The 27342-nt window shown below is 42.0% G+C and overlaps 1 protein-coding gene across 3 annotated transcripts in view; it reads left to right on the forward strand.

The window, feature by feature from the left end:
• Positions 1 to 27342, forward strand: part of ppp3ca (protein phosphatase 3, catalytic subunit, alpha isozyme) — a 291143-nt gene that overhangs the window by 109765 nt on the left and 154036 nt on the right. For 2 of the 3 annotated variants that reach the window (XM_078411515.1, XM_078411513.1), the window contains exon 2: positions 10334 to 10414. The exons of the other annotated variant lie outside the window; for it this stretch is intronic. In XM_078411515.1, the coding sequence (XP_078267641.1) occupies positions 10334 to 10414 (81 nt within the window). The remainder of the gene's footprint in view (positions 1 to 10333; positions 10415 to 27342) is intronic. 3 annotated transcript variants of the gene reach the window in all.

The following is a 27342-nucleotide window of genomic DNA, read 5'->3' on the forward strand; positions in this document are numbered from 1 at the left end:
GAGTCTGGGGTTGGATAAATAAGGCCTGGCGTTGGGGCATAACATCAGGTAGCGTGTAAGAGAACTTGGAATAGTACAGCACAGGAACAGACCCTTCAGCCACTATACCTGTGCCAACCACGATGCCAATTTAAGTAGCACACCTCCATCAATTCCCTACCTGTATGCTTGTCTGTCTAAATGTTGCTATTATATCTAATCATACCATTTCCCCAGGCAACATATTCTGGACACCAAAGCCACTCTGCTCCATTAAGTGAGGAACACTTACCTCTGACAGAAATGACAGTCATCATTTCCGGCTGGCCACTTCTTTCACTGGTACTGGCAGGTCTTTTGTCTCTCTTGGCTTATAAAATGTCCCCGAGCATTTATCACATTGACCTGGATTGTAATGACCTCTTGAGTGAATATGAGAGCATGACCCTCTCTCCCCTAATAGCCATGCCATAAGGTTTGCAGCTGATGCAAATGTACCAGGGAATGTCTAAGGGAAAAAGGGACAAGAGATACAATGCAAACTTGGTTAACAACACTTATCAGAAACGTAAATAACAACATCCGATAGAACTTTACCACTGGATGTGCAATCAAATGAACTGCAGAATGGTGAATATTCACCAGAGTTGCCCTGACTGATCAAGGGAACCTGTCACTGTGCAGTTATCCAGTTGCCTGAATGGTCATGATGTTGTGTAATCTGTGCAGAGAGGTTTACATGCATTAGGCAATAAGGCGAAGAGCTTCAGATTGTTTGCAGACAATTCTGTGGCTCGGTGATTCTCCCTGTCTGCAGAAGGATCGCAGTGGAGTACTGGGTACATGTCTAGTTGGACTAAGCTGGCAGAAGGTTGGCAGAACTGACCCAGATTTTAAACTGTTGCCTTTGCCACATACATCTGCTCTTCCTTGCTTGTGAATTATAAATCACCAGGGGAATAAAACACTAATTGTCTGCATAGCAATCCCAGAGAAGGCAAGGTTTTATTAAGTATTGAAACGGTGTAGGTTCAGAAAGGCTAAGCTCTTTGGAAGATTTGGCATCTGTGACCACTACTGTCCTCTTTGTCCATTTGAGGGCCCTCTTGGAGGTGAAATGTTTGGAATAGTAAGGAGAGGTAAGAATGTTGAAAATTATTATTGTGAAGATGGAAATATTTCACTAGCTGTTGAAAGGAAGTTAGCACTTGTGATTTTTTGATAATAATTTAAGGCACCCTCCAACTAGGAAATCCTCATCTCCTGAACTGGGAACAGCAAGGATATTAGAACTGTACTTGCTTCAAGCACCGCCTCTGCACATCAACTGGAAATGTGTTAAGGATCACTCATGATTTTCCCTTTCCTCATGTTCTTTCTGCAATGATAGAAACACGGATGTTTGGGTGATTGTAATTGCGTGTGGTACAAATACTATTGGAGGAGGGAAGAAGTTGCTTCGGCATGAAAGTGCGTGGTGCCGATACTCCCTCTTTGAATTGATTCTCAGATGACTGGCATTGATGCTGTTTCGTGTGAGTTCTAATTATACCCACCATGGTGCTTTGGATATAAAGTCTGAAACTGAAATGAAAAAGGAATTCTAAAGTCAAAGAGAGATGCACTGAACTTAATTTTGGGTTTCCTGCATGATATTGCAACCTGATACACCACCAGTTCCACCCCTTCTCTCAATGTCCATTGCCATTTACAACTGTTTCCCAGTTAATATCAATGTTAAACTTTTAAACCTTCAGCTTCAAATGTTAAATGGGCCCAACATGTTGTAATCCTATTAGCAATCTCCAGTTTTAATTCGCAACTGTAATTTCTGTGGCAGATATCCCCCAAAAATATGAAATAACTTCTGTACATCTTATAAATTTTAACTGCTCTTGATTCTTAAATTGCTTAAAAGTTATTCATTAGGAAAATATTTAGTGACGAGGACCTTCTATTCTCTCTCTCTCTTTGTTTTGTGTTTTTAAATGTTCCGGTGTCATTCTACATTGTGTAAATGGGAACAGGATTAAATATTTTACCACTTCATTTAGAAGGTTGAGGGGGAACCTCGTTGAAACTTACAAAAAAGTGAAAGTCAGGGATAGAGTGGATGTGGAGAGGATGTTTCCATTGGTGGGAGAGTCTAGGACCAGAAGCAATCACCTCAGAATAAAAGGACGTACCTTTAAAAAGGAGATGAGGAGGGATTTCTTTAGTCAGAGGGTTGTGAATCTGTGGAATTCATTGTCACAGAGGTTGTGGAGGCCGTCAATGGATATTTTTAAGGCAGAGATTGACAGATTCTTGATTAGTATGGGTGTCGGGTTATGGGGAGAAGGCAGGCAAATGGGATTGAGAGGGAAAGACAGATCAGCCATGATTGAATGACAGAGATGGGTGTGATGGGCTGAATGGCCTAATTCTGCTCCTATGACTTATGAACTTATGAACTCATGTTCTCAGGTAAAATCCTATATTAACATGGAATATGACTGACAATTGAAGTTTTCCTTGATAATTGGAATTGGTGTTTGCTGTGTGATTAAAAGATTGTTGAACACATCAAATGGAAAAGCAAATATTCAGAATTCAGAATTTTTCACTGAGAAATGTCAGTTTTATTACGGATATTATGAGAACAGATATTTCCCTGGTCTGATTTGCAGCGTGTGGAAAACAAATTAGTTTAAGAAATGTTGGTGCCACTATGATTTTGTACGATTGTAAGGTAGATATCAACAGAAAAACGCAATGCACTATAACAATGTGGTTACGTTAATAGTTTCTGGTCAAAAATTCTAGGTTGAGGCATTCTGGCATATCTTCACACTACTTTTGTAGGTCAGTTTGAAAAAAGCAAACAGCTTTGGTTTTGATAAGCACTACGTTTTAGAAATGCACCTCTCAAGTGCAAAATACAGCCACACCAACACAGTTGAGAAAATGTGTCTGCAATTAAAACCTTTTAAGAAAGCTGTGTGTCTTCATTCCAACTCAGTTTTCATTTTTAACACATGAAAACTGGAATTCTCAGTATGTGGACATCCTGATGGGTAAACAAAAATGTGGAAAAAAAAGGAAGGGACTTGAGGAAAACATTTATTGCAATACATTTGGGCCAAGGAATGCTTACCTAACACACTACGGTTATACCCATGAATTCAGGAGAGACAGGGGTGAGTGGAAAAAGAGGAGGGGGGGTTACATTGTTGGTTAAAGAGGATATCACGGCAGTGGTCAGAGGTGACATTATGGATGGTTCATCTAGTGAGGATATATGAGTGGACCTGAGGAACAAGAAATGGATGTTCACCTTGTTGGGGGTTTACTACAGACCCCCGAATAGTTAACAGCAATTAGAAGAACAAATATGCCAGGAGATTGTGACAACTGCAGGTCAAATAAGGTTGTTGTAGGGGATTTTAACTTTCCCAATATAGACTGGTAAAATCATAGTGTGAAGGGTTTAAATGGGGTGCAATTCATCAAAAGTGTTCAGGAAAGTTTTCTTAAGCAGTATGTAGAGCCCCCCACATGTGAGAGGACAATGCTGGAACTAGCTGGGAAATTGGGAAGGGCAAGTTAATGAGGTGTTTGTGGAGGAGCATTTTGGGACCAGTGACCACAGTTCGTTTAGGTTTAAGATAGTTATGGATAAGGATGGAAAGGGTCCACATGTTAAAATGCTCAACTGGGGTAAGGCCAACATTGAGGGTATGAGAGAAGGTCTCGCTCAGGTTGACTGGAGCGGGTTAATCGAGGGGAAAGGAACATCGGCCAAGTGGGATGTTTTTAAAAGTGTGCTGATGAAAGCTCAGGATATGTACGTCCCTGTTCGAGTGAAGGGCAAAGCAGGCAAATGTAAGGAAGCTTGGCTGAAGAGGGAAATTGAAGCGTTGGTCAAAAACAAGAAGGATGCATGGGACAGGTATGGGCAGCTGGGATCAAGGGCATCCCTGGAGGAGTTTCGGGAACTAAGGAGTAAACTGAAAAAGGAGATCAGAAGGGCAAAAACAGGCCAGGAGATAGCTTTGGCGGGTAGCATTAAGGACAATCCCATAAGATTTTATAAATGCATAAGGGGGAAAAGGGTAACTAGAGAGAGAGTGGGACCCCTGAGGAATCAAAGCGATCACCTCTGTGTGGAGCCACAGGAGATGGGCAAGGTCCTCAATGAGTATTTATCCTCTGTATTTACCAATTAGAAAGACAGTAGGATGGAGGAACTTAGGGCAGTCAATGTCTTGAGAGCAGTCAGTGTTACCATCGAAGAAGTACTGAAGGTACGGTCGTGTATGAAGGTAGACATATCTCCAGGGCCTGATCAGATATATCCAAGGACATTTCGGGAAACTAGAGAGGAAATTTATGAGTCGTCCTTAAATACAGGAGAGGGGCAAATGTTGTGCCTCTTTTCAAGAAGGGCTGCAGGGAAAATGCTGGGAACTATAGGCCGGTGAGCTTAGCATCTGTAGTTGGAAAGTTATTAGAGAGTATTCTGAGGGTTAGGTTATACAAGCATTTGGATGGGCAAGGGCTGATAAGGGATAGTCAGCATGGTTTTGTACGTGGGAGGTTGTGTCTCACAAATCTGATTGATTTTTTTGAAGACGTGACCAAAAAGGTCGATGAGGGCAGAGCTGTAGATGTTGTGTACATGGATTTCTGTAAGACATTTGACAAGGTTCCGCATGGCAGGCTGCTCTGGAAGGTTAGATCGCATGCGATCCAAGGAAAGATAGCTGAATGGATAGCAAATTGGCTCCATGGAAAGAAGCAGAGGGTAATGGTGGAAGGTCGCTTCTCAGACTGAAGGCCTGTGACTAGTGGTGTGCCTCAGGGTTCGGTGCTGGGCCCGTTACTGTTTGTCATCTACATCGATGATTTGGATGAGAACATACAGGGCAAGATTAGCAAGTTTGCTGATGATACAAAAGTGACTGGTTTTGCAGATAGTGAAGATGGTTGTGAAAGACTGCAGCAGGATCTGGACGGATTGGCCAGGTGGGTGGAGGAATGGTTGATGGAATTTAATACAGAGAAGTGTGAGGTGTTGCAGTTTGGGATGTCGAAGAAGGGCAGGATCTACCCAGTAAATGGTAGGCCTCTGGGTAGTGTTGTAGAGCAGAGGGATCTAGGAGTACAGGTGCATGGTTCCTTGAAGGTCAAGTCGCAGGTAGATAAGGTGGTCAAAAAGGCTTTTAGCACTTTGGCCATCATCAATCAGAGTATTGAGTATAGAAGTTGGGAAGTCATGTTGCAGTTGTATAAGATGTTAGTGAGACCACATTTTGAATATTGTGTTCGGTTCTGGGCACCATGTTACAGGAAAGATATTGTCAAGCTTGAAAGGGTTCAGAAAAGATTTACGAGGATGTTGCCGGGACTAGAGGGTGTGAGCTGTAGGGAGAGGTTGAGTAGGCTGGGTCTCTATTCCAGGGAGTGCAGGGGGATGAGGGGTGATCTTATAGAGGTGTACAAAATCATGAGAGGAAAAGATCGGGTAGATGCACAGAGTCTCTTGCCCAGAGTAGAGGAATCGAGGACCAGAGGACATAGGTTCAAGGTGAAGGGGAAAAGATTTAATAGGATTCCGAGGGTTAACTTTTTCACACAAAGAGTGGTGGGTGTATGGAACAAGCTGCCAGAGGAGGTAGCTGAGGCTGGGACTATACCATTGTTTAAGAAACAGTTAGACAGCTACATGGATAGGACAGGTTTGGAGGGATATGGACCAAGCGCAGGCAAGTGGGACTAGTGTAGCTGGGACATTATTGGCCGGTGTTGACAAGTTGGGCCGAAGGGCCTGTTTCTACATTGTATCAGTCTATGACTCTATGACTCTAATTCACCCTGCCTTGCTGTCCCATGGGAAGTTTGCTCCTTCACACTGATTTAAAAACAAAAGACAATTTATCCTTAATTACCTTAGTTTTCCTTAATTATCCTTAGTTTAGTTTAGCAATGCAGAATGGAAACAGGCCCTTCGACCCACAGTGATCAGTGTTTACTCTTTCTCACTAGTTCTATCCCAGTTTCTCATCCACTCCTTACACTTTAAGGGCAATTTACAGAAGCTGATTAACCTACAAACCCACACGTCTTTGTGACTTCGGAGGAAACTGGAGCACCTGTAGGAAACCCACGCGGTCACAGAGAGAATGTGCAAACTCCACACAGTCAGCACCCAAGTTAAGGATTGAACCCGGGTCTCTGGTGCTGTAAAACATCAGCTCTACTAACTGCGCCCCTACGCTGCCTTTACTCCAGCACTTTTTGTTTTACTCTAGATTCCAGCATTTGCACTTCCTTGTGACTTCAAGAGGTTAGTTGGCTTTCACTGTAAGCGTTTAGTGAATAGGGTGGATATTTAAGACAATCCTGTCGCTTTGACCATCATTGCCAATGACGGGCCAGTTTTTATTCCACCGGCTCCTGTGGCAGTATTAGTATTTGGATGTCCAGATTACTAGTGCTGTTACGTAATCACAAAGCTTTTGCTGACTCAACATAAGAGAAACCCTTACCTTTGCATTTGAAATTCCGATCACACTGCAGCTCAACAGCTCTCCTCTCTTAACAAAGTAATAATGTAAGAATGCAATAGGTTAAGAGTGGACATGCTCTGAGTTATTCCTTTACCAGATGACTAAACTTTGTCACTGGGCTGAATCCTTCTTGCCATGGCTAATTAGTTTAGTTTAGTGATACAGCATGGAAACAGGCCCTTCGGCCCACTGAGTCCACGCTGACCAATGACCACCCATACACTAGTTCTATCCTGCACACTAGGGACAATTTACATAATCGAATTAACCTACATACCTTTATGTCTTTGGGATGTGGGAGGAAACCGGATCACCCAGGGAAAACTCACGTGGTCACAGGGAGAACGTGCAAACTCCGTACAGACAGCACACTTAGTCAGAATTGAACCCGGTTCCCTGATGCTGTAAGGCAACAGCTCTACTACTGCGCCACTGTGCCGCCCTGTCCTAGTTGAACTGAATAGAATTGCTATCGTTACCAATTCAAGCTGAAGTGAATCCTTGAGTTGCATGCAGGTGCTATGAGTCTGGGACTTGCTGAATGACTTGGGAAGCTGAGTCTGGCAGTGCATCCGGTCTCTCGACTCCGGAGGGGTCCGGTGGGACAATCCATTCTTGCTGGGATTTTCCAACATAACACTGGAGAATTACCATTCAGATCCGTTATAAATTTGTAATTGTTTACTTTGATTCTAATAGATTTTTAATTACCCTGAATGTCAGAGCTATTAAAAGCTATTAAAATGTCCTACCAGCTTGCACAACTAACAATGCTCTGCTGCCTGGTGAAAGGCTTTGAGGGAAAGTTCAGGGGCATGGCCTTTGCATTCTGCCATCTGCAGCCTCATCGGCATTGGGACCACATAACTGGATGCAGGGATGTGGATTGGCATCAATATGGGGCATGCATGTCTGACTCCAGTAAGTGCATGTGAGTGAGCTGATGTCCATGATTCTAACCAGTGGGCCTGGCCTCGCACAATCCAGTACAATGATTGCTTCAGCAACTTTTCTTGAAGCCATTCTTAAATTAAAATTGCTGCAAGCTAAGTCAACATTTACTACCAAACTCTAGTTGGTAGTGAGTGATGCATCTTCCCTTTGAACTGCAGCATGTCCAAGCCAGGCAACTCTGTATGCCAGTCGCAGAAGTGGAACTGCAATCACGCATTACAATCGCTCCACTTTTTAATCTCTACTCCAAAGGCAGCATTTCTTGTGTTAACTAGGCTCACTAAACGCTATTCACATTATTCCCTTTATCATCCATCTGTCCACTGTGGTTGGCTCGATTGTAATCATGGATTGTCTTTCCGCTGACTGGTTAGCACGCAACAAAAGCTTTTCACTGTACTTTGGTGCACGTGACAATAAACTAAATTCAAATTCAAACTATAATTTTGACCCAGTAAGACTGAGGAAATACCAGATATGTTTAGGTCTGGATGGTGTGTGATTTAGCTGAATGTTGGGGTTGGTTGTATTCAATGAGCTTGCTGTCATGAACTTTTGGGTAACGGTTCCAGGGGGTAGTGATAGGTGTTATAGGCAAATTTGCTGTGCTATTATGTGACTGGATTGGTTAATTTGCTGGTTGATAGTGACTGGCAGGAGGTTTTGAATGAAAAGCTGGAGATTTGTTATTCAATTATAAGTGGAGATGGTGAGACTCTTCTTATTAGAAATACTTTTTGTCTCCTACTTATGTGGCAAGGATGTTACTTGCCTCTTATCAATTCAGGTTTGGATGCTGTCCAGGTCTACTGTGCAGGGGGTTACACCACTTCATTGTCAAAGGAATTGTGTAGGGAGCAGAGTGCTGTGACAATTAATAAATAACCCCAGTTCTGACCTTACATTGACTTCTATGACTCAGTTGGTCTCCTCTAGTTGGCACTAGCAGGAACTATTAGCTATCCTGATATACAATTAACATCAACATTTTAAAACGTTGTACAGCTCACATCAGCCTTCAGCACAATAATCTACTGGGAGAAAAAAATAACTCAAAATAGCAAGCCACAATTCCAGAACTCAAGAATCCTGCTGTATCTATTGGCCTCGGATTTAAGTCAGCCCAACAGGCAGAGATCAGAGAGGGGGCCATTAAAATTAGTTTCCTTTCCACTTTGTTGTAGCTATCTGCTACACTGGATTGGAGGATACAATGCCAGTTCCCTAAGCTTAGACTTTACTTTAGAGATTTAGGATACTTGAAGTAGAGTTGCTGCCTTGCAGCGCCAGAGACCCGGTTTGCTCCTGACTATGGATGCTGCCTACACAGAGTTTGTACGTTCTTCCTGTGTCTTTGTGGGTTTTCTCTGGGTGCTCTGGTTTCCTCCCACACTCCAAAGCCATATAGGTTTGTAGGATAATTAGCTTCGGTAAAATTATAAATTGTCCCTCGTGTGTAGGACAAAGGCCTGTTTCTGCGCTGTATCTCTAAAGTCTAGTGTCTAAAAGTACAGTGCGGAAACAGACCCTTCAGCCCACTGAGTCTGTGCTGACCAGTATGTTGGATACAGAGGCTGGGGGGGGGGGGGGGGGGGGGGTGTGAAAGGTGAGGACCATGGGAGGACTATCTTGTTCATCTGGGGGGAAGAACTGAGAGAAAAAGAAGAGATTTGTTTGAAGGTTTCATCCACAACAACAGTGGGGAGCCACATTTACTGAAGAAAAATGACATCTCTGAGATGCTGGAGTGTAAAGCTTCATTTTGGGAAGGCGAAGGCTGAGCAGTTGAGAATTAGGGATGGCATCCTTGCAAGAGACAGGGTGGGTGGGAGGAGGTGTATTCAGTGCAGCTGTGAGAGTCAGTGGGTTTGTGGCATCTGTCAGTCAATAGTATGTTCCCTGTAATGAAGACAGAGAGATCGAGAATGGGGACAAAGGTGTCAGAGATGCATTCCTGGGGTTCCTTGACATAGTGTTTGCCATACTGCAGAAATATGTGACTTTTTAAATGGGTGTAGTTTTGAATATACATCTTTCTATTGCCAGTGAACCCATCAGATGTAATATGTTTACTAAACATAATGAAAACCTGACAGGGAATTGAAATGGGTTAATGGCAGAGACATTTGTGAGGGCATTAGATCTGATGTGCTCCTAAACAGCCAAGGAAAGGATGGAGTACGGGTGTATATTTTTACTTCATTTGAAAAACTGCTATTAAATTGTACTGACATTAACGTTCGTAGAAGGAAATAATAACTTGTCATGGGCAATGTGTGTAGAACCTAGGATCATGTCATAGAAATAGATTGAGAGATAGATAAAAGAACAGAATCCAAAAGATGAAAATAAGATTTCTGGGAGTTACAGCCAATTGGAAGTGGTGTTGTATTGGGGATATGTGCTGATAACACTGTTACTTACTGTGTATACGTTTGATTTAGAGTCTGAAACTGGAGGTCTGATGGTGAAAGTTGCAGATGAAACCCAAGTTGTGAGATGTTGACAAAGTTATCGAGGTATAGATTAAGATCCAGGCATACCTTAGCAGAAGCAAGAAGGCCACTTGTTTCATTGAAGATGAAAAAATATATTGAGTAAAGGAACAAAGGGATATGGGAGTGCAGAGACGTAAATGGTTAATAATAGTTTTGATATGGCCACAAAGAGGGAAAATAAATTACAAAATGGGGAATCTGATCTCAATTCCTACATAAATCTGATCTCATTTCCTACTGTTCTCAACTGAGGTACGTTGGGGATGGGTGACCGACCTGCTCTACAGAGAAGGCTTGGTCAATGAAATAACTTAATGAGGCTGCGCGCCTAAGATTTTATCTCTGTTGCAGATGTAACGCTGGCCGGCCGGGTTTCCCGGGCCTCGGGAAACCCGAAAGGTGAAGGAAAGCGAGAACTGCTGGATGGAAAAGGTAAGTGCTTTTCCAGCACTACTTGTTGGCCAAGGAAAGCAGGAGTGCTTCACCCTGGCCCATCAAGCTCACCTGGTTCAATCCCGAAGGTGGCATTCCCACCCCATCCTGCATGATCTCACCTTCCCAATGCTTGATTTAATTCACTGCTTGATGTCCCACTCCTCCCCACTAATTTCCAACTGCCCATGTTACATTTGGTAGGTCCATCCCTCTCACTGAGTCTTCCCTTCTCCACCGCTTGCTTCCTATTTCCATTATAATTGAACTTTAAAATTCTGGAAGAGGCCGTGGAGAAGTTGTTTCACTTGCGGAGAAAATCTCAAATAAAGACAAATAAAAACAATATGTCCAATCACGCCATGAAAAAACTATTTAGTAAAAGGAAATGGTGAAAATGCAGAAACTGATGTAATTGTCAATGTTTGAATTTGCTGGTTCTGAAACACTTAGATTGAGCTTTAATGTAATGTGAAGGAGAAGGGAATAGGATGAGAGAAATTTAATACTTAGGGTAGGAGGAGACTCAGGCAGAATGTTAGCATAGAAAAATTGAGGCAAATGTTTGGTTTCTGTGTTGTTGGCTTTATAATTAAAGTTTACTCATATCTTGTGTAATTGTTGCATTTTGTATTGAAAAGACGATTGAAAAAAAAGGAAATTTGCACTCATGTTCATAAGTGCATTCTTCAATTATGACATACCAGTTTTGGTAATATTATATCTTAGATAGTAATTTTATGTTAATTTGCAGAAGTTTCTAATACGAATATTCATCTGTAAAATTTGAAATGATTTTTTTTCCTTTATTTTTTTTAAAGATAATATCTTTAATATGCAATTATCATATCCAGTAACCAAGGACAGTTATATAATCACTAAACCAGAGTTTAAGGCTATCTGGTAAAATTTCCACCTCACTCTAATTGAAAGATGAGAGGGGATCTTATGAAGGATGAGAGGGGATCTTATAGAAACATAAAATTATAAAAGGACTGGACAAGCTAGATGCAGGAAAAATGTTCCCAATGTTGGGCGAGTCCAGAACCAGGGGGCCACAGTCTTAGAACAAAGGGGAGGCCATTTAAAACTGTGAGAAAAAACTTTTTCACCCAGAGAGTTGTGAATTTGTGGAATTCTCTGCCACAGAGGGCAGTGGAGGCCAAATCACTGGATGGATTTAAGAGATAGTTAGATAGAGCTCTGGGGGCTAGTGGAATCAAGGGATATGGGGAGAAGGCAGGCACGGGTTATTGATTGGGGACGATCAGCCATGATCACATGAATGGCGGTGCTGGCTCGAAGGGCCGAATGGCCTCCTGCACCTATTTTCTATGTTTCTCTATGGTATTACGGAATATGTACTTTTTGAGTGCATTAAAGGTGTTATGATTTGTAGAAAAAAAGGCTTATTTAACAAATGTCAACATTAATAGTTGAAAAGGAAAATAAATGGAGACACAAGTGGGTGCAGATGTTAGAGTCTGGAGCAAAAAACAAACTGCTGGGGGAACTTAGCGGGTCAGGTGGCATCTTTGGCGGTAGAAGGAATGTTTCAGATCAAGACCTTGTATCATGGGCCTGATCAGCATCTCGACCTGAAATGTTGACGATCTCTCCCCACTGAGTTACTCCAGCAGTTTCCTTTTTGCTCCAGAAAAATATATGAGCATAGTGTCGCATGAAATATCTTGGGTGCTTAGGTGGAACAAAGCACCAAAGGGAAATGGGATGAGGTACAAATCATTCAGGTGACACGAGAGACTGCAGATGCTGCCAATCTTGAGTAAAAAAACAAACTGCTGGAGGAACTCGGTGGGTCAGCAGCATCTGTGGAGCAGAACAGTCCTCTAGTCTCTGAAAGAATGATGGAGTAAGCCTTAAGCATGGAGTGTCCTGTTCTAACACAGCCACTGCCTCACAGGTCTCATGGCCCAGATTCCATCCTGACTTCTGCCTCAGTACTCATAGGGTTTGCACCTTCTTCCTACGACCCCAGGTGCTTTGGTTTTCTCCCAAAGTTGGGCAGGCAATCGCTACTGTAAATTGCCTCTGGTGTGTAGATGAATTGTAAAATCTTGGGGGATTTGGTGGGAATGTGGGGAAGATAAAATGGGGTTGGGTAAGATTAGAACCAAGGAACTGCATATGCTGATTTTTACAAAATGACACAAAGTGCTGGAGTAACTCATGGATTAGACAGCATCTCCGGAGATCATGGATAAGTGACGTTTTGGGACAGGAGCCTTCTTAAGATTGTAGGGGGAGGGAAAAAAGTTGCTAACTATTTCAACTCCCCTTCACATTCCTATACTGACCTTTCTACCCTGGACCACCTCCATTGCCAGAGAGAAGCCACAGACAACTAGAGAAACAGCACCTCATATTCCACTTGGGTAGTTTACAACCCAACATTTTGAGCATTGAATTCTCCAATTTTAGGTGACCTCTAACAACCACCTCCCCTGTGCTCCATTTGAATTCACGTGGATTTCTCCCCTTCCAGACCCTGCCTCCTACATTCCTTCCTCTTGATTCACAATTTGCAGCTCTTCAGAAGGTTGCACACCTTCTGCTTTGGCTTTTGTTCCAAACATCTGCCTATTAAAAAACCCATCACCTTTTGTCGAGCTTTGTCCTGCCTCACCTCTCTCCTAGCTTTCTTTCCCTAGCTCTACAATCAGAAGAAGGGTCCTGACCCAAAACATCACGTATCCATCTTCTCCTGAGATGCTCTCTGACCTGCTGAGTTACTACAGCAGTGTTTGTCCTTTTGGGTTGGATTAACATGTTTAATATGGACTCGGTGGTCTGAGGACTTATTAACATGCTCTGACTTTATAACTTAGCAGGCGAGGAATCATCTGAGGAAAGAGAAACAGAGTAAATGGTTTTAGGTTGTAGACAAATACTCAGAACATGGCAACTGCCTGGCCTGTTCACCGTTTTCATTTTTTTTCTTTATTTCAGATTTCTAGCCTGAGCATTTCTTTTCAATTTTCAATTGTTTTTAATTCTGTGTTCCCAATGCTATGACAAGTGAGCAGCAGATGTAATATAGCAATGTTTATGAAATATTTTACTTGTTCTGTTTCAAATTTATACAGGTACATGAATTCCACATAATAGTTTACTGGGATTGTTTTAATTGTGTTTACTTTTAGTAGGCGATCTGAGAATACAGATGGTTTGAGGTAATTTTGGTTAAGAGTAGATAGATGGTAAATGCCATTTTAAAATCCTTTTACAATTTAACCTCAACAACATTTGCAATATTATCTGTAGGGAACTTTGATACGTGAGGGATTATGAAACGAGTGCAGCTATTTATGAGTGAATTGCTTCTTTGAGCCACCTGAGTTAGTGCCTTTGAGGGGACTTCATTGTTAATATTTAATGAAGCAATGAATTAATCATAGACCGACAGCTTCATTAATGTACCGTTTTTTGCATCAGTTCAAGATGCAGTACATCCTTGTCACTTCCAATTTCTTCTACATTTATTGTGTAGTCAGACTTTAGAAATGGCCTTCATTCATTCAGCACAATGTAATGTGGAACGTAATGGAGTCAATTTTAACATTTTCTCTTCCATTGAAAGTGATTGACTAAACTGAGGATGCAAGCATTCTCTAACTGCTCCAATTTCAAAGACAGGCTTGCATGTGAAGTTCTTTCTGCAGATAAGTGAGGACATTGTATTTAGTTGTAAGTTGTATCCCAGTGCACTTGAAACACAATGAGGCAGCTGTTGACTCTTGGTGCTCTCGCCAATGATATCTGCAAACAAGGTGTCCTGTTAAAACTCCATGGGTCGGGGAGACTAGGGTGCCCCCTTATAGCTATTGATGAAGCTCTGCTCTGTGGGTGCCCCTCCCCAACATTCATCAATGCTCCATAACAAGGAGCTTTGAAAGGATGGCACAATTGTGCAGCTAATTCAGCTATTGCCTCCTATCTCCAGCAACTTTCGGTGCTATCTGTGTGGAGCTTGCTTGTTCTCCCAAATTCGTGCAAGTATTCCTCCAAGGGTGATGAATCTGTGGAATTCATTGCCACAGAAGGCTGTGGAGGCTGTCAATGGATTTTTGTAAGGTGGAGATTGACAGATTCTTGATTAGTGAGGGTGTCAGGGGTTATGGGGAGAAGGCAGGAGAATGGGGTTGAGAGGGAAAGATAGATCAGCCATGATTGAATGGCGGAGTAGGCTTGATGGGCCAAATGGCCTAATTCTGCTCCTGGAACTTATGAACTTGTTTTTCAGTCTCTTCCCATTGCCCAAAGACACACAGAATCACAGGGGTATTTGTCACTGAAATTGTCCCAGGTATGGAGGAGAGTGGTAGAATCTTGGTGGGGGTAGGGTGGAATTGATGAAGATATGGATAGAATTAAAAGGGATTAGTACAGGAACAGTGTACTAAGTGGATGCTTGATTGTCAGCATAGGAAGGGGTGGGGAAGTGCCCACTTCCATTCTGTATGACTCTCCAATCCTATGAAACTAGCCAGCCTCTCTTTACCATGTTCCAAAGGAGTTCAGGTCTGAACACTTGCCATCACCTAACTGCCTGACTGCCAGGATCTTCAGCACATGTCGGTCAAATACTGATTTCTACCAGAATTTGACAAGGATCTCACCTGGGAATATGAGATGCAGCAATTAAATTTGGACCACAGTTCATCAACATCAAGTGTGCATGATTCTAAGGCCTCCACCTCCACACACAATTGATTTTCCGCATTAAGAGCTTTTAGGTAATTTACCATTACCATCGCTGACTCTAATTCAGTATTCTCAGGGAGTCATCACTGAATAGAACCAGTCACACATACTGGAGGTCAGAGAACAGATGTTCTGCCATGGACCTTCTGGCCCAGAACCTGTCCACCAAGATGGAATACTTTCTATCTGCTGAAAAGAGTGCAGTTTTAACAGTAATTGGGAAGCTTGGCAGGATCCTGGACAGAAAAATATGCCTTATTGGCACATGATTGTCCTCTAAAAATCTCCTCCACAAAAGCTGCATCACAGCAAGAATATGTGCCTTCTATCGGAAGTAGTATAGCAACTCATCAACGCTTTTTCAGCAGAACCTCAATGGATTGAGGCTACTTTATTGTCACATGCACCTCGGTACAGTGAAATTCCTTTTCTGCATATAGCTCGGTAAAAATCTTACTATACATAGGCACAATCATACTTAAGTACAAGAGTGTATGAATAGTAGATTATACTGAGATAGTATACAAGAATTGCCATGTTTCTAGCACCACTTTGTGTGATTCAAGTCCAAAGTTGTTAATAGTGTAGGGTCTGGCTGGTGGGATTGGTGTGGAGGGATGCCCATTAGTTGGCATGGGCAGGTTGAGCTGAATGTCTTGTCTGCATACTGTGCGATTATAGGATTCTATGATTTCAGCTTCCTAACCTGATCCAAGTTTCCCTCTCTTTCTTGATTAAACAAATAACATTTCTTGTCATCAAAGTTTCCCAAAGCTTACCATCGTTGCCTTTCATCCTCATGGTAACATGGTAGTGGCGAACTCTAATTAACTGGCTTTTAAAAGACTCCTGTATGTCAAATGCCAGGCTCATTCCCCAATAGCAAGACCCATCCCAAGATGGACTCTAAATATAGTTTCATAGAACACTCGTGTATGCAACTAACAACTTCTGCCCCATCTCAACTCTTGACAATATGGGAGTCCTAGTCAATATTGGGGAAGTTAAAATCTTTCACTACATTTACCACGTCGTTTTTCCATCTTTCCATGATCTGCTTGCATATCTGTTCTCCTATCTCCTACTGACATTTGGGAGGCCTTTAATATAAGGTCACAATAGTGATTGCACCATTTTTACTGAATTCTTTTTATAGGGCTCTGCTGGATGAATGTTCCAAGATGTTCTTTTTAAGTACATCTGTGACATTCTCCCTGACTGTAGTGCAACTAACTCTTCCACCTCTTTTACATCCCTCTCTTTGTCACATCTGCCCTTCTCACAACCACATTTTCGTGCGTCTGGAGTTTCACACAGACCAGAATGGTAATAGTTTCACATCATCTATAGTAAGAATGCTAGAATTCTTTCCAAATACGGGACTGGATGTTCTTTACACAAATGACAGTTGCATGGTTAGTGTTACGAGATTTCATTGATTATTCCAGATTATTCAATTTACATTTCTCCCCAGCATCTGCAATATAGCTGATCGGTGGAACAGGTATCCTGTGGATGGGCCTGTACCTGAACAGGTGTGAGAGTGTTCATAGGTTCATGTTCATAAGTTATAGGTCCATCGTCTACTCCGCCATTTAATCATGGCTGATCTATCTCTCCCCCTCAATCCCATTCTCCTGCCTTCTCCCCATGACCCCTGACACCCGTACTAATCAAGAACCTGTCAATCTCCGCCTTAAAAATATCCATTGACTTGGCGTCCACAGTCTGTAGCAATTAATTCCACAGATTCGCCAGCCTCTAACGTAAGAAATTCCTCCTCCACTACTTTCTAAAGGTCCGTCCATTTATTCTGAGGCTGTGGGCTCTGGTCCTTGACTCTCTCGCTAGTGGAAACCTTCTCTCTGTTTCAGACCCCCTTGGTGCCAGGAACCAGCTCGTGCAAGGTTTGCTAGAGCTGGATCACCTGATATTTCGTCCATATGGTTTCATGCTGTTTGAAGGGAGTCTGACTAACAGGTGCAATGTTTGTGGCAGTTAATCAGAGTCCGCAGAGTTTCACTGTTAATTAGACCAGTGAAGTGGTAATTAAACACAACCTGGTGAACTGGTAGTTAACGGGGTCTACTTATTGAAAATTAACAGATTTTGGCGTATTGCTACTGAATATCTGCCTAGTTTTCTGGTATTGATTGTGTCCATTGTACTGGTGATTAATCAGTATTTGTTCCAGCAGCTAATCATAGCTGAGGAAAATGTGGTTTTTGGGTGCCTAGTTGATCTGGAGCCAACTAGCAATGCACTGCCTGCAGTTAAATGCCTGCAGTCATGGTGCCAAATGGATATGTACATCTAGACTCTGATTCAGAACATCATAGATTTGTGCTAAATCATCACGGGTGCCATCAGCATTCATTAGGGAAATCGGGGCTGAGCACTGCTTGGGAGAGAAAATTAAAGCAGATAATTATCAAAGATTACAGATAATATCAATTTCGGAGGACTCAGACACAGAGTTATGCTCTCCCAGTGTCCCCAACTCGCATTGTCATCAGTCCCATACTCATCTCTCCCCTTTCCTCCAATCTCCCCTCTTCCTCTCTCCCCCCTCTTCCTTTCTCCCCCTTCCACACCTCCCTCTCCCATCCATCCCCCTTCCACACCTCCACAACTCTCCCTTCCTCTCTCCACCTCTCTCTCTCTCTCTCTCTCTCTCTCTCTCTCTCTCTCTCTCTCTCTCTCTCTCTCTCTCTCTCTCTCTCTCTCTCTCTCTCTCTCTCTCTCTCTCTCTCTCTCTCTCTCTCTCTCTCTCTCTCTCTCTCTCTCTCTCTCTCTCTCTCTCGCTCCCTCTCTCTCTCCCTCTCCCCCTCCCCCTCCCCCTCCCCCTCCCCCTCCCCCTCCTCCTCCTCCTCCTCCTCCTCCTCCTCCCCCCCCCCATTTGCTGAGAAGGTTATTAGATACTGGTGAGATTAGGGAGGAGTATGTTGACTTTCGAGGGCATCTTGATGTTTCGTTGATTCCCTAGAAAAAACATTAAGGTGGATAAATCCCCAAACCAGATCGCATCTATCCCAGGATAGTGAGGGAAGCAAATGTCGGGGCTTTGACTGAGATCTTACCGCCCTCTTTAGTCAGGGACAAGGTGCCAGAAGGCAGGAGAACAGCCAGTGTTGTCCCTTTGTTTAAGGAGGTCAAGAGGGAAATTGTAGGCCGATCGATGAGCCTTGCATCAGACGTAGGGAAAATTTTGGAGAAGATTCTGAGGCACAGAATGTGGTTACATTTGGAAAAGAATAGACATGTTAGAGATAGATAGCATGGTTTGTTCGAGGAAGGCCCTGTCTCACAGTATTTTGAGGAGGTGAAGAAGAGGATTGGTAAGAGTAGGGCAGTTAATATGATACGATACAATAGAACTTTATTTATCCCAGGAGGGAAATTGGTCTGCCAACAGTCATAAAACACAAGATACATGAAACATGAAATTAAAGTGCCGAGTGGAAAGGATTGGGGATGTGCAAAGATTGGGGGAGAGGGGAGTCAGTCTACCCCATGACAGAAGGGGGAGGAGTTGTACAGTTTGATAGCCCACAGGGATAAAGGATCTCCTGTGGCATTCTGTACTGCATCTTGGTGGAACCAGTCTGTTGCTGAAGGTGCTCCTCAGGTTGACCAGTGTACCATGGAGGGGGTGAGCTGTACTGTCCAAGATGCTCCGCAGTTCGAGGAGCGTCCTCCCCTCCAACCACAACCTCCAACCTCAGAAACAAGAAACAAAGAGACCAGTGCGTCATGGAGGGCATGAGCATCTGACAAGGTCCCTCATGGTCAACTGATCCAGAAGAGCAAGTCACATTGCACTATGGTGAAGTAGTAAGTTGGATGCAACATGAGCTTGGTCATAGAAGGTCAAGGGTAGTGGTGGAGTGGTGTATTACTGACTGGAGATCTGTGACGGGTCTTCTTCCGCAGGGATCAGTCTGGGAACGCTGTTGTTTGCGATGTATTTAAATGAGCTGGATGAAAATGTAGGTGGTTTGTTTGCTAGCTTTGCAGATGGCATTTAAAAAATAATGGCGTGGTGCATAGGAAGGAAGGTTGCCAAAGGATACAGGAGGATATTGATTCGCTGGAAATGTGGGTGGAGAAATCGCAGGGGGAGTTTAATTAGCTGAAGTGTGAGGGAAGGTCAATTGCAAGAGGAAAGTATGCAGTAAATGACAGGACCCTGAGGACCATGTAGGAATGGAGCTCTCCTGAAGTCAGTAGATCCCTGAAAGTGGTAATGCTGGTATAGGTGTAGAGAAGATGGTGATATAGAGAAGATGTATGGCATGTTTTCCTTAATCGGTCAGTTGTATGTTTCTCCTCTCCTACTTTCACTCATTAATGTCTCTGCTGAAGTTGAAAATTTATCAAATGCCCAAGTTGACCACTTTAAATGGAAATCCTGGACAAAAGTTACTGATGGGATCATTTTCTTCACCCCCGCGCCAGATTCAATGCAGTTAGAGTTTTAAGAATCTTATAGACGTTTAAAAATATATGGAAAAGCAGTGAACAAATTGGTAAATATTCTGTGTGAGACAAAGATTTAATTGCAGCCAGCCAGAAGTAATGGGATGCAGCAGAGAAATAAATAAACAAAATACATATTTCATGTGACTTTTCAATTCTGCATCAAAAAGAGAGAAAAGTTAATAATCACCCATTTTTCACACGGTGTCAAGGATCAATGAAGAGCTTCAGAGATGCACTGAAGAATAGAACCTTGCATTGGAAACTCAGATCTTTGGAAGATTATAATAACTAGCAATCACAGCAATGGTAAAAATGAAGGAAAATAAATGGTTTCATTTTTTAAATGCACAACCATTAAATTTATGCATGGAAATGCAAATATTCAGAATTTAGAACAGTTTTCTACTAATAGCTTTCTTTAAGATGCTGTTTGGAGAAAATTGTTATGACATTGGTATTGCTTCTCTCAAAGGTGTCGTGAATCATGTTGATGTGTAGTCTTGAGCAAGAGTCAAGGTGATTTGCTGATAATTTCTGATGGGTCTGCATGATGCTAATTTCTATTAAGAGTTCCATTTTTAATGCATGGAGGATGTGTTTGGGAGAAGGCAGGGGAATAAAATTAGGAAAATTGACAGCACATTGGAAATTAGGCAACAGATCTGTCAACAGAACCAAGTCAAGTCAAGTCAAGTCAATTTTATTTGTATAGCACATTTAAAAACAACCCACGTTGACCAAAGTGCTGTACATCTGATTAGGTACTAAGGAAAAAAATGAAACATACAGTAGCACGCAAACAGTTCACAGCGCCTCCTCAATGAGCCTCAAACGCTAGGGAGTAGAAATAGGTTTTGAGCCTGGACTTAAAGGAGTCGATGGAGGGGGCAGTTCTGATGAGGAGAGGGATGCTGTTCCACAGTCTAGGAGCTGCAACCGCAAAAGCGCGGTCACCCCTGAGCTTAAGCCTAGACCACAGGATAGTGAGTAGAAGAACCAGGGGTCACAGTCTTAAAATAAAGGGGAGGCCATTTAAAACTGAGATGAGAAGGAACTTTTTCACCCAGAGAGTTGTGAATTTGTGGAATTCTCTGCCACAGAGGGCAGTGGAGGACAAATCACTGGATGGATTTAAGAGAGAGTTAGATAGAGCTCTAGGGGCTAGTGGAATCAAGGGATATGGGGAGAAGGCAGGCAGGGTAATTGATTGTGGATGATCAGCCATTATCACAATGAATGGCGGTGCTGGCTCGAAGGGCTGAATGGCCTCCTCCTGTACCTATTTTCTATGTTTCTATGTAACTTCTACATTTAACTGTATTAGATTGCCTGCAGGTGTACCCCTAGAGTGAGACAGGTTGAGTGCAATCAATCCATACACAAGCACAACAGGTAGTGCAAAGAGAAAGATACCATAGTGTATGATATTGTTTTACAGCATTGTAGTATTACAGTTACAGAAAAAGAAAGACAGTGTTCACCATGAAGGTAGGTTGGAATATTTATGACTATTCAGTAGTCTGTTAACAGTGGGGAAGCAGTCCCAGTGCATCGTTGTATGTGCTCTCAAGCTTTTGTATCTTCTGCCTGAGAGGAGAGGGAAGAAGAGGGAATGACCAGGGTTATAAAGGTGCTTTCCCAACACAGCATGAGTTGTAGATGGAGTTGATGGTGGGCAGGCTGGTTTGTATGATGGACTGGGCTACATCCAAACCAAGCTGTGATTAACTCAGAGTGTACTTGCGAGGGTGCATCTGTAGAAGTTGGTAAAAGTTGTTGGATAGGGTTCCCCTATCATGCTGAAATGTCAATCTGATTTACTTAGCGTACAAGTAAAAGATGTTATCTATATCTCGGTTCACGTGACAGTAATAAAGCAACACCTTTATCAAGTAAGTAAACAGGAAGGTGGAATTTGACATGAGGCCATGCCTGCACACAAGGATTATACACAGGTTCCAGGATCTGTTGAAATATTGGTGTTCAGGAAGCCCCGTGCCAAGTCTGGTAAATATTTACAGCCTTTTAGATCCACACTTGTCATAATTGCTTCAGTTCCTCTATGTCTCTACAGTAATATTGGCAGTATCTTCTCACAATCGACAGCTCAGAAATGCATTAGCCTGCTGGCTTATGACTTGTTTACAAGAGCAGGGAGTCGTGTACATCAGTCAGAGGTAGCAGGTGCCAGGCTTTGCGACCCAGGTTGGCTGCCCACAGGTGCAAGGTGTCATTGACTGCTCATATGAGGTCATTAGGCAGCTCAGGTCACCCAGGAGTATTTCCAAACTCCAAGACTTTCCGTTCTGTCAATGAAAACACAAGAGTAGCCTGGCAGCTGCCATGATGCTTTCATCTCCTGGCAGTCCACACACCCAAATCTCTTGGCATCTTGAATCACACTAAGCAGCTGCCTGCTCAGAGATAAGCAACATCCGTTTAGAACTTGGTGATTTCAACTATAAAGAATCGAATCAATGAAGTCTTGAAAGATATGACGAAATATAAAAGCCTAACATGCCAGTGTGCGAAAGATCTACTTCACAGCCTCTTTTTATGAGGGACATCAGTCAGGATTTCCACAGCGTCACACAACTTTTAGGTTTGGATCTGCAGGAGAAATAAAGTCCACCGTAAAATATAACTCCTGATGATTCCAAGGATTCAGTCGCTTGGTGGAGCCAATAGATTAGGAAAGATACATGTTGTTGTACTCTTTATTATGTTTTCATTGGTACAAAACCTCAACTGCAAGAAAATATCCACAGTAAAGTATCTAGAAGCATTTCAGTTCTGGCCAAAGCAAAACATTTCCTAGATAACAAATCACTTCGCATTCTGTTCTGTTCACTAGTTTCACCTTATTTAAGTTACTGTATAGAGGTGTGGGGAAGTACATATATAAGTTCACTACAACCACTATTCATACTGCAAAAAAAAGCCATTAGAATAATTCATAATGTCGGTTTTTGTGAACACACCAACTCATTATTTATAAAGTCTAAAATAATCAAATTTTATGACATTGTGGAATATCAAACAACTCAATTCATGTACAAAGTGAGAAACAATTTGCTACCAAGTAACTTACAGGAAATGTTTTATGAAAGAGAGGGGGGGGGTATAATTTAAGGGGAACATTAAATTTCAAGATTCGCAATACTCGAACAACAATGAAAAGATTTTCTATATCAATCAGTGGAGTAAAGCTATGGAACAGAATAAATGTGGAATTAAAACAATGTACAAACATCATCCAGTTTAAAAACAAAGATAAACATGATTTTTTCTAGGTACAGTGAGGAGGGGGATTAACAGTCACCAGGGGTCTATATATAATAACACATCATTATTTAAATAAGTATATCTATATGAACATATAAGGGTGTATGAGTATTTTTGTATTAATATCTGACTTATTATACGGGTGGGTGACTATATTTATATTTATATTTTGTATTCTTTGTATTTCTTCTGTTTTTTTTGTTTTTTTTGTTTTTAATTGATGTCTTTTAACATGTATGAAATAAAATGATAGAATAAGAATAAGAATAAATATGGAGAGTTTCTTTCAAATTTGGCAATCTGCAGAAACTTGTTTTCTATCAATGCCTAGTTCATGATGCATGCAGGTCATAATCTTCACCATTGAGTTAATTAAAGGCCCACAAAATCAGTGCAATCTGCTGTTAAGCAAGACTGTGCCATTGGCTCAACCTTGTCATTGTAGTGTCTTATGTTCAGTAGGCTTGGTTCTGGAGTAGAATTAATGGTGAGATTAGGAAGGAGCATGTTGACTTTCCAGGGCATGTTGATATTGAGGAGTTGAGTCCCTTGATAAACATTGAATCCCCAGACCTGATGGCATCAAAAGAGAGACTTTTCACTCTGCCTTGTTGACAATCCAGGACCAGAGTCACAGAGCTCCTTATGCAGACTAATCTTGAACATGGCTGAGCTCCTGGTTTTCAGCTACTTACTCACAGAGCAGAACATTCACAAAGCAAAGGTTCTGTAACAACCCGACCCATCCATTCTAATCCTAAAGATCCACAACGAGATCTGGAAAATGTGGACCATTTCCCATTGGCCTTCAACACACAGCACTGGATCGCCTGAGAAAAAGTGTGTTCGATGAAAACCTTAAACCCAACACATACTGTGGATAATTACATTGTTACATTGGCCCTCTTCCCCAACCTACTGTATTCCTTTGAGAGATAGACAACCTGAAGCAGCCACCAGAAAGCTCTGGAGGGATACCACCTACACTGTCTCTACCAAATCCTCCAAATCCACTGGCAGAATAAATGAACAGTGCCAGTGTCCCAGATCAACATTTCCTTCATCAAAACCGAGTTAAACTCAGTCAGCTTCAGTGAACATGCTACATCATTTACTAAACTCTTGAAATAAGTGCACTGTCCCCAGCTTTGTCACAAAAATAAAATACCACATGGACAGAAGAAAATTTGTTCTCAAAGCCTCCTCCAAGAAGTACAATGTCCCCACTGGAGTCTGGGAAATCCTGGCCCTTCATCTCCCAAGATGGAGAAGGAACATTTAGCATTGCACTGGGATTCTGATGTCCATTCATCAAGAACACTCAGAAGCCCAGACTATCAACCCCACAGCCTGCTCTATTTGTGGCAGAGTCTGCAGGTTCCACATTGGCCTCATCAGTCACATCCGAACCCATGGGATTGGAGTTCATTTGCACCTGACGGATCACCTAAGAAGTAGAAGTATTTTCCTGCATTCCTGTGTCTCTACCAACAAAGATTTGGAAGGCGAGATGAAAGGTCCATGTGGAAATTCAACACCATGTTCTTCTTGAGCCTGTCACAAATGTAATATTTGTTCATTAATGGGATGGGAAATCAGTTGCTTGAAAGTCAGGGGAGGGTGTGAATGTCTGCTCGGGCTATGAGGTAAGAGTTGTCACGGCGATGGCAGGGAAGATGTTTGCAGCTGGATGGAAATATAGTTGGGGTTTGAGGGAAAGCAGCTGCATTGGGTAAGCGTTAAAATGAAAGAGTCCTTGACACAGGTTCTCAGCACTGCATTCTGTGGCCTGGGCATGATGGAGACATCCGCACATCTCCCCTGCATCTTCTCCGCGACTTAAAATCAACTTGTTTTCTCTCTTTCCACATTCTGATGAAGGGTCTTTGTCCTGAAACATTAACCTTTCATTTCTTTACCCAGATGCTGAGCATTTCCAGCATTTCTATTTTCCAGCAGTTTTTCAAGCTCTGTGCGGTTTCTTGGCCTGGTTTCATCAGATATGAATATTAAAGAGTGATGCAATTAGTGGTTGGTCTTTTAAGTGATTTAGCATAGCTCCCTTTGAGGTAAACTGGTAATGGGAAACATGCAAGAACCTATTCTTTATCTAACAATTATAACAGCTAATACAGCTGTAACCCTTCCCATCCGGGATGTCGAACAAAAGTTCAAATAATAATCTGATTGTGTTGTTACATTTCATTCTGTCATAAAGTCAGACATGAATTTCAAAATCAAAAGTTTTTACTTTTAATTATTAAATAGCATCTCTGTGATGTAGTATTCTGTCATTTCAATGGAATTTAAAATATGAAGACATAAGATTTCGCTTATTGATTTAATGTTGCCTTGCTGTCAAGAAAGTACAATGTGTGAATGCCACCCGATTGTAAAATGTTGGCTGAGTGTCAGCTGCATTTGTTTGAAAAGATTTAAACAAGAGAAATCATGAGTCATTAGAATTCTTTCCTCAAAGGTTGGTAGAAGCAAACTATTTTAAATTTATTAAGGCAGAGGAAGGTAGAGCTTGGGAAAACAACGTGTGGGTGGAAATCCATAATTGAGGTGACTATCAGATCAGTCATGATCTTATTGAACAGCAGAGCAGACTCAAAGGACTGACTGGCCCTTTAATCATCTGATGGGAATCTGCCAACGTTGAAACATTTTGAATACTTTACCATAGAATAGCTCAATCCTAAATTACAGACTTATATTTCCAAACCCAAAATGGTTCGTTTAGGAACTGAATTTGCTGTCTTTAACTAGTTTGTAGGAGATTCCAGAGCCAATGCATTCTCTTAATTACTCCTACAAGCCATTTCACTGCATCAGTAACAGATATAAACAATATCCCACTGCATCAGTGACAGATATAAAATGAAAGCCCACTGCATTACAACACATTAACCCGCCATTTATCAACATTCCTCCATGTCAATCTCTGTTTGGAAGAAACATTAAGGGTTACAAGGGCAAAGATTCCCCATCATTCAGATGGCTTTATAGCACACTGCTTGCCAAACCACAAAACACAGCTGCAAGACTTGATCTTCAGCATACAGTGAATGAGCCATTGAATGGTAGGGATGCACTTCACTTCATCCTCTGCCTACAGTCAATATTTCTGTTCACGATAATGTTGTTATCACAGATCATTGCACAGCCTATGTTATAACAAGTCACGTGGCATCAGATTCAGAAAAGATCGAATTGCTGGAAACTGGACATTATAATTGTGCTGCTGTGGATCTTCCACTGCAATTGTGCCAAATTCTTTATTCATTCCATGCCATCAAGCAAGGGTTCCCCACCTGGCGTATTGAGTAAGTAGACAAGCAGACCAGGATATGCACCAGGCATGGCTGGAAATGAAGTTCCAACCTATTGAAATATGCTAAACAACTGAAGCGTCATGCTACAGATAAAACTAAGTTTTCCCATATTTAACAGATTAAAACTATGCAGTTGTGAGATAACTGATCATTTTATGGTGGTGTAAGAAAATAACTGCAGATGCTGGTACAAATCGAAGGTATTTATTTACAAAATGCTGGAGTAACTCAGCAAGTCAGGCAGCATCTCAGGAGAGAAGGAATGGGCGACGTTTCAGGTCGAGACCCTTAAGGGTCTCGACCAGAAACGTCGCCCATTCCTTCTCTCCTGAGATGCTGCCTGACCTGCTGAGTTACTCCAGTATTTTGTGAATAAATACCTTTGATTTTATGGCGGTGGACAATTAAATAGCTAAAGGGCAAACAAGGCTCCATGAACATTCCCGTACTCCATGATTGGAACTCACCGTAAGGCGCAATTGAAATGTTCACAAATATCTTCAATCAGGGTATGAGTAGATCACAGTGAGCATGGTGCAGAAGCCAGGTGACTCCTTGCATGCTGGTCCCAGAAAGGGATCTGTGATCATTCATTACAATTGCTCCACTCTTTTAAAATCTTGATTTCAAAAGTAGCATTTCTTACACTAACTATGCTCTTCTTAATCTGTGTTATCTACTTTAACTTGCACTAAATGTGAATTTGTGGAATTCTCTGCCACAGAGGGCAGTGGAGGCCAACTCACTGGATGAATTTAAGAGAGAGCTGTGGGGGCTAGTGGAATCAAGGGATATGGGGAGAAGTTGGGTACAGGTTACTGATTGTGGATGATCAGCCATGAACACAATGAATGGCGGTGCTGGCTAGAAGGGCCGTATGGCCTCCTCCTGCACCTATTTTTCTATGTAAATGATATACTCTTTATCCTGTCTTTGTATATTGTGGTCTAGTCGATTGTAATCCTGTACAGTCTTTTCGTTGATAGCATGCAACAAAAAAGCTTTTCACTATACCTTAGTACACATGACAATAATAAATTAAACTAAACTAAACCAAGATTGTGCTTCTCCTGTTGGGCAAAAGGCCGTTTCTGTACT

The sequence above is a fragment of the Rhinoraja longicauda genome, chromosome 14, assembly GCF_053455715.1.
Source record: "Rhinoraja longicauda isolate Sanriku21f chromosome 14, sRhiLon1.1, whole genome shotgun sequence".
NCBI lineage: Eukaryota > Metazoa > Chordata > Chondrichthyes > Rajiformes > Arhynchobatidae > Rhinoraja > Rhinoraja longicauda.